General features: G+C 46.1%; 2 protein-coding genes across 2 annotated transcripts; one reads left to right on the forward strand and one right to left on the reverse strand.

Moving 5' to 3' along the window:
• Nucleotides 1-1499: 1499 nt before the first annotated feature.
• On the forward strand, nt 1500-7392 carry LOC124664740 (pentatricopeptide repeat-containing protein At2g29760, chloroplastic-like). Its single transcript, XM_047202188.1, has 3 exons — nt 1500-3659; nt 3950-4075; nt 7243-7392. Exon 1 carries the CDS (start codon nt 1500-1502, stop codon nt 3423-3425), a length of 1926 nt encoding a protein of 641 aa, XP_047058144.1. The 3' UTR covers nt 3426-3659; nt 3950-4075; nt 7243-7392.
• Nucleotides 7393-8208: 816 nt separating this feature from the next.
• LOC124660288 (UDP-glycosyltransferase 73C6-like) lies at nt 8209-10856 on the reverse strand. Its single transcript, XM_047198098.1, has 2 exons — nt 9974-10856; nt 8209-9297 (listed from the first exon to the last, which is right to left on the reverse strand). The coding sequence occupies exons 1-2, from the start codon at nt 10462-10464 to the stop codon at nt 8301-8303; spliced, it is 1488 nt and encodes a 495-aa protein (XP_047054054.1). The 5' UTR covers nt 10465-10856; the 3' UTR covers nt 8209-8300.
• Between the last annotated feature and the right edge of the window lie 4666 nt (nt 10857-15522).

The raw sequence follows: 15522 nt of genomic DNA on the forward strand, positions 1-15522 counted from the left end.
TCCAATTTTTTATTTTGGCTATACTGTGTAATATTTTGTTTTTTGAGATATTTTTTTAGTGAAACAACTGTGATTTGTTAATATTGCCTTTTTTATTGAGAAAAATGTTAATGTTGGTCAAATGGATATTGCCTACTCGAACTGGACCGAAAATGTTAAGGAAAATGATCGTGTTCGCCCGGGGGATGGAGCGTTTGCAACCTCCGCCTTGGCTGCGTGCCGCGTGTCCCGCTGGGGCCCACCAGTACCCTTATCCTCACGCGTCTTTCCTCCTCCACTCTTTCTTCTCCCTAGAATCGATGACGGTTGGCCGCCGCGACTAATGGTGCTGCTGCTGCAAGCTCTACCGACTGGCGACGACGCTGGCCGGCGGCCGCCACCAGCATCATGCGCCTCGCCGCCGCGACCCATGGCCATCCGCCGCCGCCACACGTCGGGCTCCGCGAATAGGAGAGGCGTCCTGCGCCTCGCCGCCGCGACCCATGGCCGTCCGCCACCGCCACGCGTTAGGCTCGGCGAATAGGAGAGGTGTCTTGCGCCTCGCCGCCACGGCCCATGGCCGTACGCAACAAAATCACACAATATTTGTAGCATAAATTATATGGTATTATAGCAAAATTCATCTCATCAGAGACATCGCCGACAACTTTCAGGTGTCCGGCATTTTGCTACCGGCGGAGGATGGATTTTTGCTACCATAGGCATAGGGCGTTGCTACTAGCAGCTTGTGCCGTTGCTGTCCTGGACGGACGGAGTTGCTGCAACCTCGGATGACGTTGCGCTGCCGATGCGAGCGATGTCTCCGTTGATGTCTTAGAGGATTTGCAGCATATGAATAAAAAAATTTGCTACAATTTATTTGCGATTTTGCTACATCTGCGTAATCTGTTTGCTACGTGGTCTCCGGCGAGGTCTCCGACGAGCCCAGCTTTTTTATTTTCATTTATGAACGAACCGTTTTTTGCTTCAGTCATTTGCTACCGGGGTGATTTTTTGCTGCCGGAGATTTTTTTTGCTACATGCAAATCTAACCGTCAAAATAATTGATCCCACAGCTAGGGGACCGGGGACTGAAGAATCAGATCCCCGGGGGCACGCCCACCAGTTTCCAAATGTTAATGTCGGCTCTGCTATGCCGCTGTCGGTCGGTTCAGTTGCCGACTTGCCGGCCGGCTTGCCGCACCCAGCCTGCGACGGACCGCGCCCCGCCGCGCGCCGCCGCACTCCAGTCCTCCTCCACCGCGCTCGGCCCAACCGCCTGTTCCTCTCCTGCCCCTCTCTCCTTCCTTGGCCCATCGCTCGTCTGTAGCTGCTACCGCTGTCGCTCGTGGACCAGACGCGCGCCACCGCCTTCCACTCCATTCCATCCCGCCGGATGATCCGTTCCTTGCCACGGTAACCGCGGTTAACGCGACAGTGTCGCCGTGAGTTGCACCCGCACATGCTCCGCGCCCCGTCACGTGCCCGCGGCCTGCTCGACGGAATTCCCCGCTCTTGTGATGGGCGCTCGGCCGCCCGATCTCAGGATGCTCTTGCGAGCGTACGCGGGCATGCTGGCGCGCGGAGGCAGGCCCAACGCGTACACGTTCCCGCCCTTGCTCAAGGCACTGGCGGCCGAGCGCCAGCGGGGCGCCGTGGCGCCACCGGCTGTTGGAGGCGCCGTCCACGCGCACGTGGTCAAGTTCGGGCTTGAGCTCAACGCCCACGTGGCGAGCTCGCTGGTCCTCATGTATGCCGCCAGGGGCGACAATCTGACTGCACGTGCGCTGCTGGATGCGTGGCCCGCGGGTGGTGGAGGCACGCCCGTGCTCTGGAACGCTCTCATCTCCGGCTGCAAGAGAAGCAGGCAGCTCAGGCTGTCATGCTGCTATTTCGTGGATATGGTGAGGGCTGGTGTTGCGCGGACGCCGGTCACTTACATCACGGTGCTGTCAGCCTGTGGGAAAGGCAGTGACATCCTGCTCGGAATGCAGCTGCACAAGTGCATCGTGGAGAGCGGGGTGCTGCCTGACCTCAAGGTGGAGAATGCTCTCGTTGATATGTACGCCGAGTGTGGCGAGATGGAAGCAGCCTGGGAGTTGTTTGAGGGCATGCGGGTGAGGGATACGGTTTCCTGGACGTCAGTTCTATCTGGGTTTGTGAGGTTAGGCCAGGTTGATCGAGCCAGAGTATTGTTTGATCAAATGCCTGAGAGGGACACTGTTTCATGGACTGCAATGATTGATGGTTATGTGCAGACAGGACGGTTCAGAGAGGCACTGGAGATTTTCCGTGAGATGCAGTTTAGCAAGGTGATGGCAGATGAGTTCACCATGGTCAGCGTAGTCACGGCGTGCGCGCAGCTTGGTGCTTTGGAGACAGGGGAATGGGCAAGGGTTTACATGAGCAGGCATGGGATCAAGATGGATACTTTCGTTGGCAATGCACTCATAGACATGTATTCAAAGTGTGGGAGCATTGAGCGGGCATTGGGCGTGTTCAAGGAGATGCACAGCAGAGATAAGTTTACTTGGACCGCCATCATACTTGGTCTTGCTGTGAATGGCCATGGTGATCAGGCTATCCATATGTTTTACAAGATGCTTAGGGCGTTTGAAGCTCCGGATGAGGTGACATTTGTTGGTGTTCTAACTGCCTGCACTCATGCTGGCTTGGTTGACAAAGGCCGAGACTTATTTCTCAGCATGGCAGGGACCTACGGGGTTGCTCCTAATGTGATGCATTATGGATGCATAATCGACCTCCTAGGCCGAGCTGGGAAACTAACAGAGGCACTGGAAACAATTGGTAAAATGCCCATGAGACCCAACTGTGCAATTTGGGGGACCCTGCTGGCAGCTTGTAGGGTTCATGGTAACTCAGAGATAGGTGAATTGGCAGCAGAGAATCTCCTCGAGTTGGATCCAGAGAACAGCATGGCTTACATTCTTTTGTCCAATCTGTATGCAAAGTCTAATAGATGGGAAGATGTCCGGCGGCTTAGGCAGGTAATAATGGAGAAAGGAATCAAGAAAGAACCTGGTTGCAGTCTGATTGAAATGAATGGCACACTTCACGAATTTGTAGCTGGTGATAGATCTCATCCTATGAGCATAGAAATCTATTCCAAATTGGACAAGGTACTCACCGACTTGAAGAATGCTGGGTATGTGCCTGATGTAACAGAGGTATTTGTTCAAGTTACAGAAGAAGAAAAACAGAAAGTTCTTTATTGGCACAGCGAAAAGTTGGCAGTTGCCTTTGCACTACTCAGTTCAGAATCTTGTTCAACCATAAGGATCGTGAAAAACTTGAGGATGTGTTTGGATTGCCATAATGCAATTAAATTGATCTCCAAGTTATATATGCGAGAGGTTGTTGTGAGGGACAGGACACGCTTCCATCATTTTAGACATGGACTCTGTTCTTGTAAGGACTACTGGTAACTCTCATTATACATCGATGATATAATACAATGGAATTTTGGTAGTAGGTCTGGGTGACCACACAATGACCAACTTTGGTTTCTCATTTCAAACACTACATACTGCACATTTGTAGTTCTGAGAATGAAGGTAGAATCGAGTTAATATTCTCGGTACACTGGAAGCTATTACATCTTGGTGTAATCCTGTCTGTTGCTGAACGCTTATTTTGGCCGCAGCTATTATTGATGGAAGGTGAGTTACATGTTTTTGTTGCATCTAGTGCAGAAATCTGTATCATTTTTGCTGGTTTGATGTTAGTAAGTTTTTATCTGCTACTCTGTGTAATTTATTGGTTCTTTCTCAGAGTGTTATATTGAGAGTTCTGGTTCAAAACTTAATGTTCATCTTGACCTTTTCTCCTTTTTTCCCCATAAATATAAGTAACATAGTGTATTTGCTGTTCTTAAGTTTCCTTTACTAACATGCCATACATGATTCACTTTGGAACTTGCTGGGTTATCTTATACTTGGCGTCTTTCCAGATATGTGTGTACTTCAATAGAGGAAATTCTTGCAGTAACTGTGATCTATCTTCTGGACTGAAGTTGATATTTAGGTGCAACAGTGTTCTTTCTGAAGATTTATTGTTTAGTGCTTTGCCAAACCAGGTTTGTTCTATTCCAGTTCTGCAGCTTTCATATGTTCGATCCTGTTGCCCAATCGCCATTTGAGCTTGTGATGAACTCAAAGCATTGACCTACTTTGAACATATGATATTTGAATTACATGCTTGCTTATAATTTCTCAGTAAATCTTGACACTTCTTGCGGCAATCATTCCATTTATATGTTTTAATTTCGAAGTTACTTTTTTGACCGAGATACCTTAGGGGAGTCCTGTGTGGTGTAATATATAGAAGGTATTCACACGTCCTTGTCAATGGTTCTAAATAAATGGATAATTTGATCCTACATCCTAGATAATAGTTCAAAGACTAGACTGCATATTTAGCACTTTTTTTTCCTACTCCAGGAATGAAATGACACATTCAAAACAATGGTTTCCTTGTTAGTTTTGAGTCTGATCCTTTAACTATTTTATTTTCATATAAGAAGGATTGGAGAGATCCTCGTCGTTTCATGTTTTTTGCCACACTATCAAGTCAAGCATAAGCTTCTAATTTCGTTGGACCTTTATGCTGGTTCCATTTCCTTCTCTTCAGGTTACTCACCTTGAATCATCTCTCTCTTGTTAGTGCTTGTTTCCATAGTTCCCATACATTTAAATTCACATTTCCTCCTTAAATGAATCTTATGAACTCTGATGAACAAGTTAGCACGGGAAACAGATAGTGCTGTTATTTAGACCATGGTTATCACTAAACAATCAGGCTACCACCAGCAAGGCTGGTACAAGCTAGTGGTTGTTGTAAATTACAACTCTTTATAATGACATAAGTACAGTAGGGTCTTTCACTTTATGGTTACACAAAAGAGCCTGGTACAAACTACTGGTTATCTATAAATTGCAATTATTTATAACGATATAAGTAGGGTCTTTTACTTTATTTTTGCACACAAAAAAGGCTTTATTACTCTGTATCAACCAGATGCATTCGTCTTGTTTCCCATTTCTTTAACCAATAGCATTATGTTGTTATGTGACGAACCTTCCTCATCAAAAGCCCACCTTGCCTTAATGGCATAGTCTTTTGCTCTCATCCTCAACTCCTCTGCTGCCTCCCCCTCATCCATCAGGGTGTGCACAGCTGTTTCCACAACATCTCCTGTAACCATAACCTCTTATTATTCACTTCCCCACTCTGTAATTCCTTTCACTCCAACCTCCACCCCAGTTTTCAGCACATGCACCACCAGCTTTTCATTCAAAAACTGATGTCATGCTTCTCTTTTGTGGATATGATGAGAGTGGGCATTGTGCCAACGGGGGTCACTTATAACTCGGTGTTGTCAGCTTGTGGGGAAGGCAATGGCATCCTGCTAGGAATGCAGGTGCAGAAGTGCATCCTGGAGAGCAGGATGCTTCCTGACCTCAAGGTGGAGAATGAGCTAGTTGATATGTACGTCCACTGTAGAGTGGTGACAACTTGGGAGTTGTTTGAGGACATGTAGGTTTGGTGTCCTGGACGTCTGCAATCTCTGGTTTGTAGGACTAGGTCAGGTAGATTGAGCCAGGGCACTGTTTGATCATATCCTAAGAGGGACACAGTCTCATGGACTGCAACGATTGATGGTTATGTACAAGATGGCCAGTTCGGAGAGGCACTGGAGATGTTTCGTAAGATTCAGTTTAGCAAGTTGAGGGCATGAGTTCACCATGGTCAGCATAGTCACACTGTGTGCGTAACTTGGTGCTTTAGAGACAAGGGTGCATGAACAGGGATCAATATGGGTACTTGTATTGAAATTGTGGGAGCATTGAACAGGCGTTGGATGTTGTTCAAAGAGATATAAAACCAGTATAAGTTTTCTTGGACCGCCATTATACTTGGATTTGCAGTGAATGGCCACGGTGAGGAGGCCATCGACATGTTTTATGGGATGCTTAGGGTGTTTGAAGCTCCAGATGAGGTGATCTTCATTGGTGTTCTAACTGCGTGCACTCATGCTGGCTTGGTTGACAAAGGACGAGACTTCTTTCAGCATGACTGGGAACTATGGGATTGCTCATAATGTTATGCATTATGGATGCAGAATCAACCTCCTTGGCTGAGCTGGAAACTAACAGAAGCACGAGAAACAATAGGTGAAATGGCCGCGACACCCACCTCTGCAATTTGGGGACACTGCTGGCTGCTTGTAGTATACATGGTAACTTAGAGGTAGGTGAATTGGCAGCAGAGAATGTCCCTGAGTTGGATCCTGGGAACAGCATGGCTTGCATCCTTTCGTCCAATATTAACGCAACGCCTAAATAGATGGGAAGATATCCAGCGGCTTAGGCAGGTAATAATGGAGAAAGGAATCAAGAAAGAACCTGATTGCAGTCTGATTGAAATGAATGGCACAATTCACGAATTTGTAACTCGTGATAGATCTCATACTATGAGCAAGGAAATCTATTCCAAATTGGATAAGGCACTCACTCATTTAAATAATGCTATGTATGTGCCTGATGTAACTGAGGTCTTTGTTCAAGACATCGAAGAAGAAAAACAGCAAGTTCTTACTGGCACAGCGAAAAGTTGGCACTTGCTTTGCATTACTGAGACCAGAATCTAGTGTGATGATGAGGGTTGTGAAAAACTTAAGGATGTGTTTGGATTGCACAAGACATCGTTCCTGAGGCACAAGACATGCTTCCATCATAAGGGAATATCAGTTTGTCCGAAAGCTTTCGTGATCACTCAATGGTCAACAAGCATTTCTCATTTGAAATGCTGTACTGTGCAAATCTGTAGTTCAGGGGATGAAATCAGGCCGCCGACAATATCATCACTCCATTGGAAATCATACGCGTTATGTTCTCGTTGGTTTGCCTCCAATCATCTTGCTCTAATTCTCTGTGTTGCTGTATGCTGATTGTTATATTGGCAGTTGGCACAACTTTTATTGGAACAAAGATAATTTGCATGTTATGCAAAGTCTGTACTTACTTTTTCTGATTAGATACTAGTCAGTTTTCCAATGCTCCTTTGAGTAATTTGTTGTTTCCAGGCAGACTGTTATTTTGGGAGAGATTCTGATTCAGTTCTTATATTTTATAAGTTCAACAGAAGCTGTCTGGTCTTTCTGGATTTTCTTTCAACAGAAACTGTCTGGTCTTTCTTAATTTTCTTTCACTAACATGTCATAATGTTGCTCTGGCTCTGCAGATAGTTCCATAGAGGAAGTTCTTTCAGTGACATTGATTTATCTTATGGCCTGAAGCTGATAATCATTGTGCAACTGTATTCTGTCAATCACATGCTAGCAAATGTTGGTGTCTGCTGATGCTTTACTGTTTGGTGCTTACTCAAACCAGGTTTGTTCTGTGCCCTGCCTTTGTATGTTCGATCCTGTTGCCTAGTTGATATTTGAATTTGTAATGAAGTCAACACATTTACCTACTTTGAATATGGAATATTTGACCATGCTTGTTCACAATTGCTCAGTAAATCTTGACACGTTTTGTGAAACAATCATTCCATCTATATGCCTTTAATACACCATGTTTTCTTTTGAGTTATTCTCACCTGTTGATGCCCACAGTTGCTAGAGAAGTACATAATTTATCTGAAATAGTTTAGAAGACAAAGGTGATATTTAGCATGATTTTGGCAACTAGGAGAATTAACTAGCACATTTAAAACAATGCATTTCCTCATTAATCTTGAGTTCGGCCCTTTAACTGTTTTTGAATATAAACAGGACAGAGCAACCTTGTTTAGCTGATCCTTGGAACGCTTTTTTTAGGGTATGAGAAATCCTTGAAATTTCATGTTTGTCACAGTACTAAACCAAATACGAGTGTCTATGCTGGTTCCACTTCCTTCCCCTTTTGGATTATTCACCTCAAAATTTGAGGCTCAAATCAACTCTAGCTTTTAGTGTCGGTTTTGACAGTGCGTACACTTTTATTTCATTTTTTCTCATTTTCAATTCTTATTAACTCTGATGAGCAAGTGGTAGCAAAATGAAAGAGGACCATAACATCTCGAAAAGCAGACTCTGTGTAACCCTTATGCTGACTCTCATGAAATCTGCGCAACAGCTTGGGCAATGGATATCGCTGTCACTCGGACCATGTCTAATCTCTAAACAATCAGGGGCCAACTAGTGAGCCTGATACAAGCTATTGGTTGCTCGTAAAATAAAATTCTTTATAATGATATTTGTACTGCAGGATCTTTCACTTGTGTTTACACGAAAAGAGAGAGCTTATTAGCATCTGTCAGCCACATGCATTCGTCTTGTTTCCCATTTCTTGAATTAATAGCCTTACGTTGTTATACGAAGAACCTTCCTCGCCGAAAGCCCTCCTTGCCTTAATGGCGTAGTCTTTTGCTCTCATCCTCAACTCCTGTGCAGCCTCCCCCTCACCCATCAGGGTGTACACTGCTTTTTCCACAGCATCTCTTGTAACCATAACCTCTTGTTGTTCGTTTCCCCACTGTGTAACTCCTTCCACTCCAACCTCCAAACCAGTTTTCAGAACATCCACCACGAGCTTCTCATTCAAAAACTGCTCCGCAAAATGTGGCCATGTGATCATGGGCACACCTGCACATATACCCTCTATTGTTGAGTTCCACCCACAGTGCGTCATAAATCCTCCAATGGCTTGGTGCCACAGTATCATTACCTGTGGCGCCCAGCCTCTTATAATCATGCCTCTGTCTTTGACGCGCTCCTCGAACCCATCTGCGAGCCATTCCTCGACTTCAGGAAACTTTCCTCCTGCTTTGATCACCCAAATAAAGGGTTTGTTGGAGGCTTCGAGTCCCAGCCCCAGCTCAACAAGCTGTTGAGGTGTAGTGGAAGCGAGGCTGCCAAAGCTGACAAAGATTACCGAGCCTGGCTTCATTGAATCAAGCCATTGCAAGCACTGTGCCTCATCCATTGATGCCTTGTTTCCTCTTGTGGCCATTGTGTTGCTGTCTCGGTGGCAGAGGCACATTGGCCCGACCGTCCAGACCTTCTTCCTTGTCACTTGCTCCAAGGACTCAATGTACAATGTCTCTAGTTCTTCGAAGCTGTTAATGATCACACCATCGCATCTCAGCTCCTCCTCATACATCTTCTCACGAATTTTCTCAAAACCTGGAATGAAAAGACTTCCAGGGCATTTAGCCTTGGTCAACTCTAGTTGTGTAGGGAACCCCGGGATCGTGATGAGCTCATTTTCATCTGTGACGTTTTCCAGCACCTTGTTGTGAGAGATGATGTACCTGCAAGATGGTCATAGTTATTTTTTAAAAAAATATGTTGAAGTACATATTTCTTTCTTTGACAAACATCAACCAGCTGCAACTGGCCTAGAAATGCTTATAGATATCTGTTTTCCGTAATTTGTATAATACATGTTTCGTTACGTGAAACAGTGCCCAGGTTGTTTTTATTTCTTATGTAGTCTTTTAATATGTGTAGCTTTCTTGCTTCTGGAAAGAATTTACACTAATTGTCCCTCTGCTGTTTAAGTAAAATACTTAAGAATGACAGCAAATATATGTCCGATACAAAATTAACTACTGACAAGATTTGGCTCTCATGGTTGTACCTGACAAGGGAGGAGAAGCCACAGCAGCCACTAAAAGTGAGCCTCAGGATAATACAGATTTTTCTGACAAACGTCGATCATCTGCAACTGGCCTATAAAAATTGCTTATAAATATCTGTTTTCCGTAATTTGTATAATACATGTTTCGTTACGTAAAACAGTGCCCAGATCGTTTTTTATTGTTCTTACGTAGCCTTTTTTATCTGTATGATTTATTGCTTCTGGAAAGAATTTACACTATTTTTCCCCTCTGTACGTTGTTTAAGTAAAATACTTAAGAATAGCAGCAACTATATGTCCGATACAAAAATTAAGTACTGACAGGGTTTGGCTCTGATGGTTTGTACCTGACTAGGGACGAGAAGCCACAGCAGCCAGTAAAAGTGAGCCTCGGGATACCAAGCTCCCTTGCGATGTCACCGGTCCACCAGTGCATCATGTCAGATATGATGCAGCTTGGAGGCGAGCGCTGCTGCTGACGGAGGTGCGCCATTAACGGCTCCCCGAGCGCGGCACATGCCTCCATGAAGCTCACGACCAGACCCTTGGACTGGATCATGTCGATGTTTTCACACCCGTCCGGTAGGCCGAACTCGGCGGTCGGGAAGTCGAGCTCCACGAGCCGGACCGCCAGGCCCTCTGTCTCCACATCGGCAGCGAAGCCCGCCAACCTGGAGGCGTTCACCGGCGTGGTGATGAAGCTGACCTGCGCGCCATGCTCGGCCAGCAGGCGCGCCATGTCCGTCATGGGAATGGTGTGGCCCTGCGCCATCATCGGGACCAGAACGAAGTGCGCCCCCACGGAGCCGATCGGGCCGTTGCCGTGGTCGAAGGTCATGTTTTCTGTCAAGCTTGATAAGCTAAGTGGCAGTGGCAACTTAAGTGTATAAGCAGCACCCGGTTTGTGCTATATGTAGGTACGTTGACGACGAAGAGGTGCAATGAGTATACTACCCTGACGATACAAGGAGCAGCGCCTAGTGCGGCCTGCGGCGGCAGCAGCGTATCAACTTGGTCACCTCTTCTGAGTGACGCACGCTCTCACGTCAGTCAGGCATGTGGATGCTTCGAATGGTAACCTGATTTTGGATGTTCGAGAAGGTGATGTTGGAGGATGTGGTTCTACTTTCTCAAGGCTGTATAGGATAGCCAATTGAGTTGTGCCAATGATGTGTGCCGGTAGGATTTTTTGTCTTATCCGATTAGGCCCCGCTTTTGTAACGGAGTAGAAATAGGAAAATCGCAGGAACACTAATTTTCCTGCCGTTTGGAACGTAAGAACCGTCGTACAGTACTAGTAGAAAAGGTAGAGGATATGGAATGGGTTTCCTAAGTTTTTTGCAGGAATTTTACAGGATTCTGATAAATCCACTCGGAGTTGACGGCTTCTACCTCATTTTCTCGTCTCTTGTCGATGTGCCACCAACGCACGGATACAAGGAAACAGAGAAAAACTGTAGCATGCCGCTGGCATGGGAGGCTCTACCGGGTGCAAAAATGGAATCGTCGCTGCGTGTTGGCAGCCACTGAGCCACGTTTTACCTGGTACTACTCCACCAAGCAAAGGTGCTATTTCCTTACTTGGCTGCACGCACCGTAGTTGTACCTGCAAAACATTTTCTAGGAAATGCTAGTAATTGTGTTTTTTCAGATGATTCATTGTCCATGGGTGAGACCGAGTTTGATACTGTTGTTGCGTTTCTAAGCAACACTTCAGATTTTTCCTTGTTTTCATTCTTCTGTTTTGCATTCATAGAATTTTCGATGCTTTTAATTTCTTTGTTTTGAATGTGAATTTGTTTCCTATTTCTATGTACTTTCTATCTCACGTTCAAGCGGGGCTAACAGTGGATATGGTATGTGCATCTACCCTTGCAACTTCTGTAGGTGATAAGCTTTTTAGTAACAAAAACACTAACATAAGTTTAGAACAAGTACTAGTTCATGTTTTGACTCATCTTCTTTTACACAACAAGTCATTAATTCTGATGATTTGCTGGTCCCCCGGTAAGGGCGTGTACAATGGTTTTATCTTAGCAACGGCATGTGGGATATTTGTTGGATTTGAGGAAAGGCTGACGAAAGAAGTGTTAAAGAGATATTTGTATATTGTAGTTCCCTAGTAGTTTGGGGGTTTTTTGCATATTTCACACATTTGCATACATTTGCATGTACTACATATTGTGGCCTTTGGTCCCCTACAATATAAGTTGCTACTCTCCTAACATGGTATTATGGGCTAGGGTTTCTTTTTTTCTGTCCGGACATGCAACTTGTCCAATCCTGATCCAAAAATTTTGGTCAGCCGCTGCCGCCGCCAGATCTCGGCTATCACCGCTTGTCCCAGCCGCCAAAGGCTAGTTCCCGTCCTCTGCTGCCGGTTCTAGGCATCTGCTTCTCGGCCATCAGCTGCCCTCGTCTCACGTGGGAACTTTGACTCGCTGTTAGTGTGTCCCCGTCGCCGCTTGAAGCTGATTCCCGACTCCTCCGTCCATGTCGCTGCTTGGTGTTGCTGCCCTCATCCGTCCCCGCCACTAGCGTTGCTGCCCCGTCTGCTCTATCCCCGTCGGATCAAGGCGGGAGACATGACGATCCCGACCAACTCATCGGCGGGGGCCCTCGCGATGGCTGCATACTGACCTTCTGAATAGAAAAAGTGGCAACTTCGGCCAAGAATGCTAGGATGCGGGGCTAAATGGGGGGGGGGGGGGTCCGCCGAAGGCCTCCTCTGGCAGCGGCTGGGTGAACAAGGTGGACGAGGTCGGTCTCTTGCGGCGGCAGCAGGGGGCTCCGAAGTTGCCTAGGGGTGACCTAGGAGGTTAGGGGTGTGCACAGTAGCCGATTGGCTCTTGTATTCCTATATAACCCATTCTGAATTACAGAATTGATGAAGAAAATATACCTTGTAAGCATATATCAACTTCGGTTTAGCCTCGATATATGAAAACTGGAATTGAGAAAGAATTATAAATTAATTAAAACATTATGCAAACATGAAGTTTCTGTGTCAAGGTGACACTACTCCTACCTCACAGTGGTGGTTTACAAAATGCACTCTATGGAACAAAGGTGCATCTTTTCATCTCGTGATAGAACCCTTTCTTCCGCAAGATGTCATGTTCTGAGTATGAGCAAACTCCGCAACTATCATTTCCCAATAATATTGTGTTTCATATCAAAGGGGCTGAGTTCGAATAGTACATCAGAAAATGAAAGGTAAAAAATGCAAATTGTTATGGGTGTGACTGTTTATTAGTCGACTGAGAACTAACTTCGTTCTCAATTAGAGTTCTCAATTAGATGATGTCATTATATTTGCCATTCCCACTTACAACTGAAAGATCTTAGTTGCAACTGAAAAAAATTCCAAGTTGCAACTTAACTTGCAATTCATATGTTTCACGAACTACAGTGCAAATCAAATGGTGTAAGACTTAATTGAGCACGAACTTAGTTCTTAGCTAGCCGACAACTAGTAAATCCCAATTGCCATGGCCAATTGCAAATACCACTGCGAATAGAGTATGCACCTACGTTCTGATTAACATCCAAGAAGATGATATTCACAGTTGGGTGGAAACCAATTATCGAGAAGAGTGAGCGTGTATTGACACGGCATTCCACATACTCTAGTTATGTAGTTCAGTAACAAGGGCAGTTGCTTCAGGATTTTGTTCTGCTACTTTGCATGACACCAATTTAGTGCACCAGCTTCCACCAAATGCCATTCACACCACCAGTTTGTAGATCCCAAACCTGGAACACCGAGAAGTCGAACTGCGCATACCATAGACCCCCACCCTGGCGCTCCCAGCCTCCCCTATGCACAAATTCAGCGCCTGAGTATTACCATGAACACGGCTAGGCAGAGGAAGGACTTCATAGCATGGTGAAGACAATCGTATGCAATGAGCTTGGCCGGGACACGATCCAGTATGCAGTGCCGCTCTGGCCAAGGGACGGTGCTCCAACACCGGTAGACGGGGGCTGCGCGTGCTTTGCCTCCCACCGGCCGGTGGCCGAGGAGAACACCTTGATATCGAGGCATCCAGCGTCCTGATTCCAGCAAGAATGGTGGCGGTGATTAAAAAAATAAAAAGGACCACCTGAAAGGAGTTGATGCTAGTGCCATCTCCATTGTTAGCCACCGACAGGAGTCCAGACATGTATTCGGGAGGCCACGGCAGCTCTGGTTGTGGCGGGCGGCGACGCGGACACGGTGGAGGTACTTGGCCGGTAGCTAGGGCGGTATAGGCAGCGGAGGATCTCCTCCACTATGACATTCGCAAAGGCGATCCATACTCTTGGGCTCTTGGTTTGTGCTGACGGATTTATACGAGTCGATTCGCGACAACCGTCTTGGGTTCTTTTTTGGCGATCTGGGAGACGCTATCTATATATGCAAAAATAGAAAGAACAGTGATTTTAGCGATCTGTTCAGAGTCAGATCCCCAACTAGGCAACTACTGATTGTATAAGGAATATCGTATCATACCACATAAAATACAAAGATTACCCGAGACGCCATCTACGCAAAAGTAGAAAGAGCCGTGATTTTAGCGCTCTGTTCAGGTTGCACCATTTATTTCTTTGCCCCATCTCACGTTGATTGATTGTTGGGTATATATATAGTAGGACGCCCAAGAAAGATGCCTGTCATTGTTTCTCAGAAAACGTTCTTTGCTATAGACGAGGACCAAACAAGGCCCGCCTAGTAATTTCTCGATGGACAAGTGTGGGAACCGATTCCATACACCATTCATACTCGCTGTGTTTCTTCTCACAAGCTTTGTTGCTACCCATGTGCAGTGTAAGTTGCCCATAAACTCCCTTGTCTTTTTTTCCTTCTTCAGAAGTGCTTATGGCTTTTTTATGTGATTGCGTATTTGTTTGTTGTATGCATTACTTCTCAGTTGATAAACAGAGACTAAGTTGAATACTAATTGTTTTTCCGTTCCATAGGCAGAATATTGGATGACATGGAGACCGTTAAGATTAATTTAAAGGGAATGTGTTCCCCTCAAGACAGCGGCTTCTGTTGTATACTAACGGATGAATGCTATCTCACAGCCGCCGAGTGCATGACTGACTGTCCCAAGACTTCTCCCCTGGAACTAGGGGCGACAATGGCGCCATCGCCTCCTATCTAATCTGATGTGCCCCGGTGAATAATTTAGATAATAACAATCTGGGTTTCATGAGATGAGAATTATATGTCACATAATTGTCTATGTTCGTGAGTTTGACACAATGTCTTGAGATGTAAGGAAACTCTATTTAGATTCGCAAAAAAGAGAAGTTGATTTGGATTTTTTGTTGTTGCACCAAGTCAACTCTAGACAAACGTATATCTACATCTCCATCTCCAATTCTCACCCTTCCAAACACGATCCAATGGTCTATGTTGCTCTTTAAAAATAAACATGAGTTGTGCACAATTATACCATAAGAGCATCTCCAGTCGCGTCCCCCAAACCGTCCCCCAAACCGCGCCGGATTGAGCGTTTGGGAGACGTGTTTTGCTCGTGCCGCGTTTGGGGGACGTCGCTCCCCAGCCGCGTCCCCCAAACGCCGCCCCCAAATGAATATTTGTGCAGGAAAATAAAGGTTTTCATTCAATTTTGATTATATATTACAAAGTTTGAATGAAAACGGCTAGATTTCATCTAAACCTAGGCTATCGACCGCCCGGCGGCGCGTTCGACGGCCCCGCCCGTCGTCGCCTCCCCTACGCCGCAGCTCCTCCTGCGCGCGCCTCCTCTCCTTGCGTTCGGCGGTGGCCGGACGGTGCCGCTCCCGCCGATAGTCCTCCTCCGCCCTCCCCGCCGGGCCGCCCGGAGGGAGAGCTCGATGGCGCGACGAATCTGCGCCTCTTCGCGGGCACGGGCCTCGTCCC

The sequence above is a fragment of the Lolium rigidum genome, chromosome 6 (genome assembly GCF_022539505.1).
Source record: "Lolium rigidum isolate FL_2022 chromosome 6, APGP_CSIRO_Lrig_0.1, whole genome shotgun sequence".
Taxonomy (NCBI): Eukaryota; Viridiplantae; Streptophyta; class Magnoliopsida; order Poales; family Poaceae; genus Lolium; species Lolium rigidum.

Excerpts from the sequence above, each read along its gene's own strand:
- LOC124660288 (XM_047198098.1), bottom strand. The coding sequence starts at position 10,464 with ATGACCTTCGACCACGGCAACGGCCCGATCGGCTCCGTGGGGGCGCAC. Across the intron at positions 9,298-9,973 it reads GGCTTCTCGTCCCTAGTCAG|GTACATCATCTCTCACAACA; the intron begins GTACAAACCATC and ends ACCATCTTGCAG.
- LOC124664740 (XM_047202188.1), top strand. The coding sequence starts at position 1,500 with ATGGGCGCTCGGCCGCCCGATCTCAGGATGCTCTTGCGAGCGTACGCG.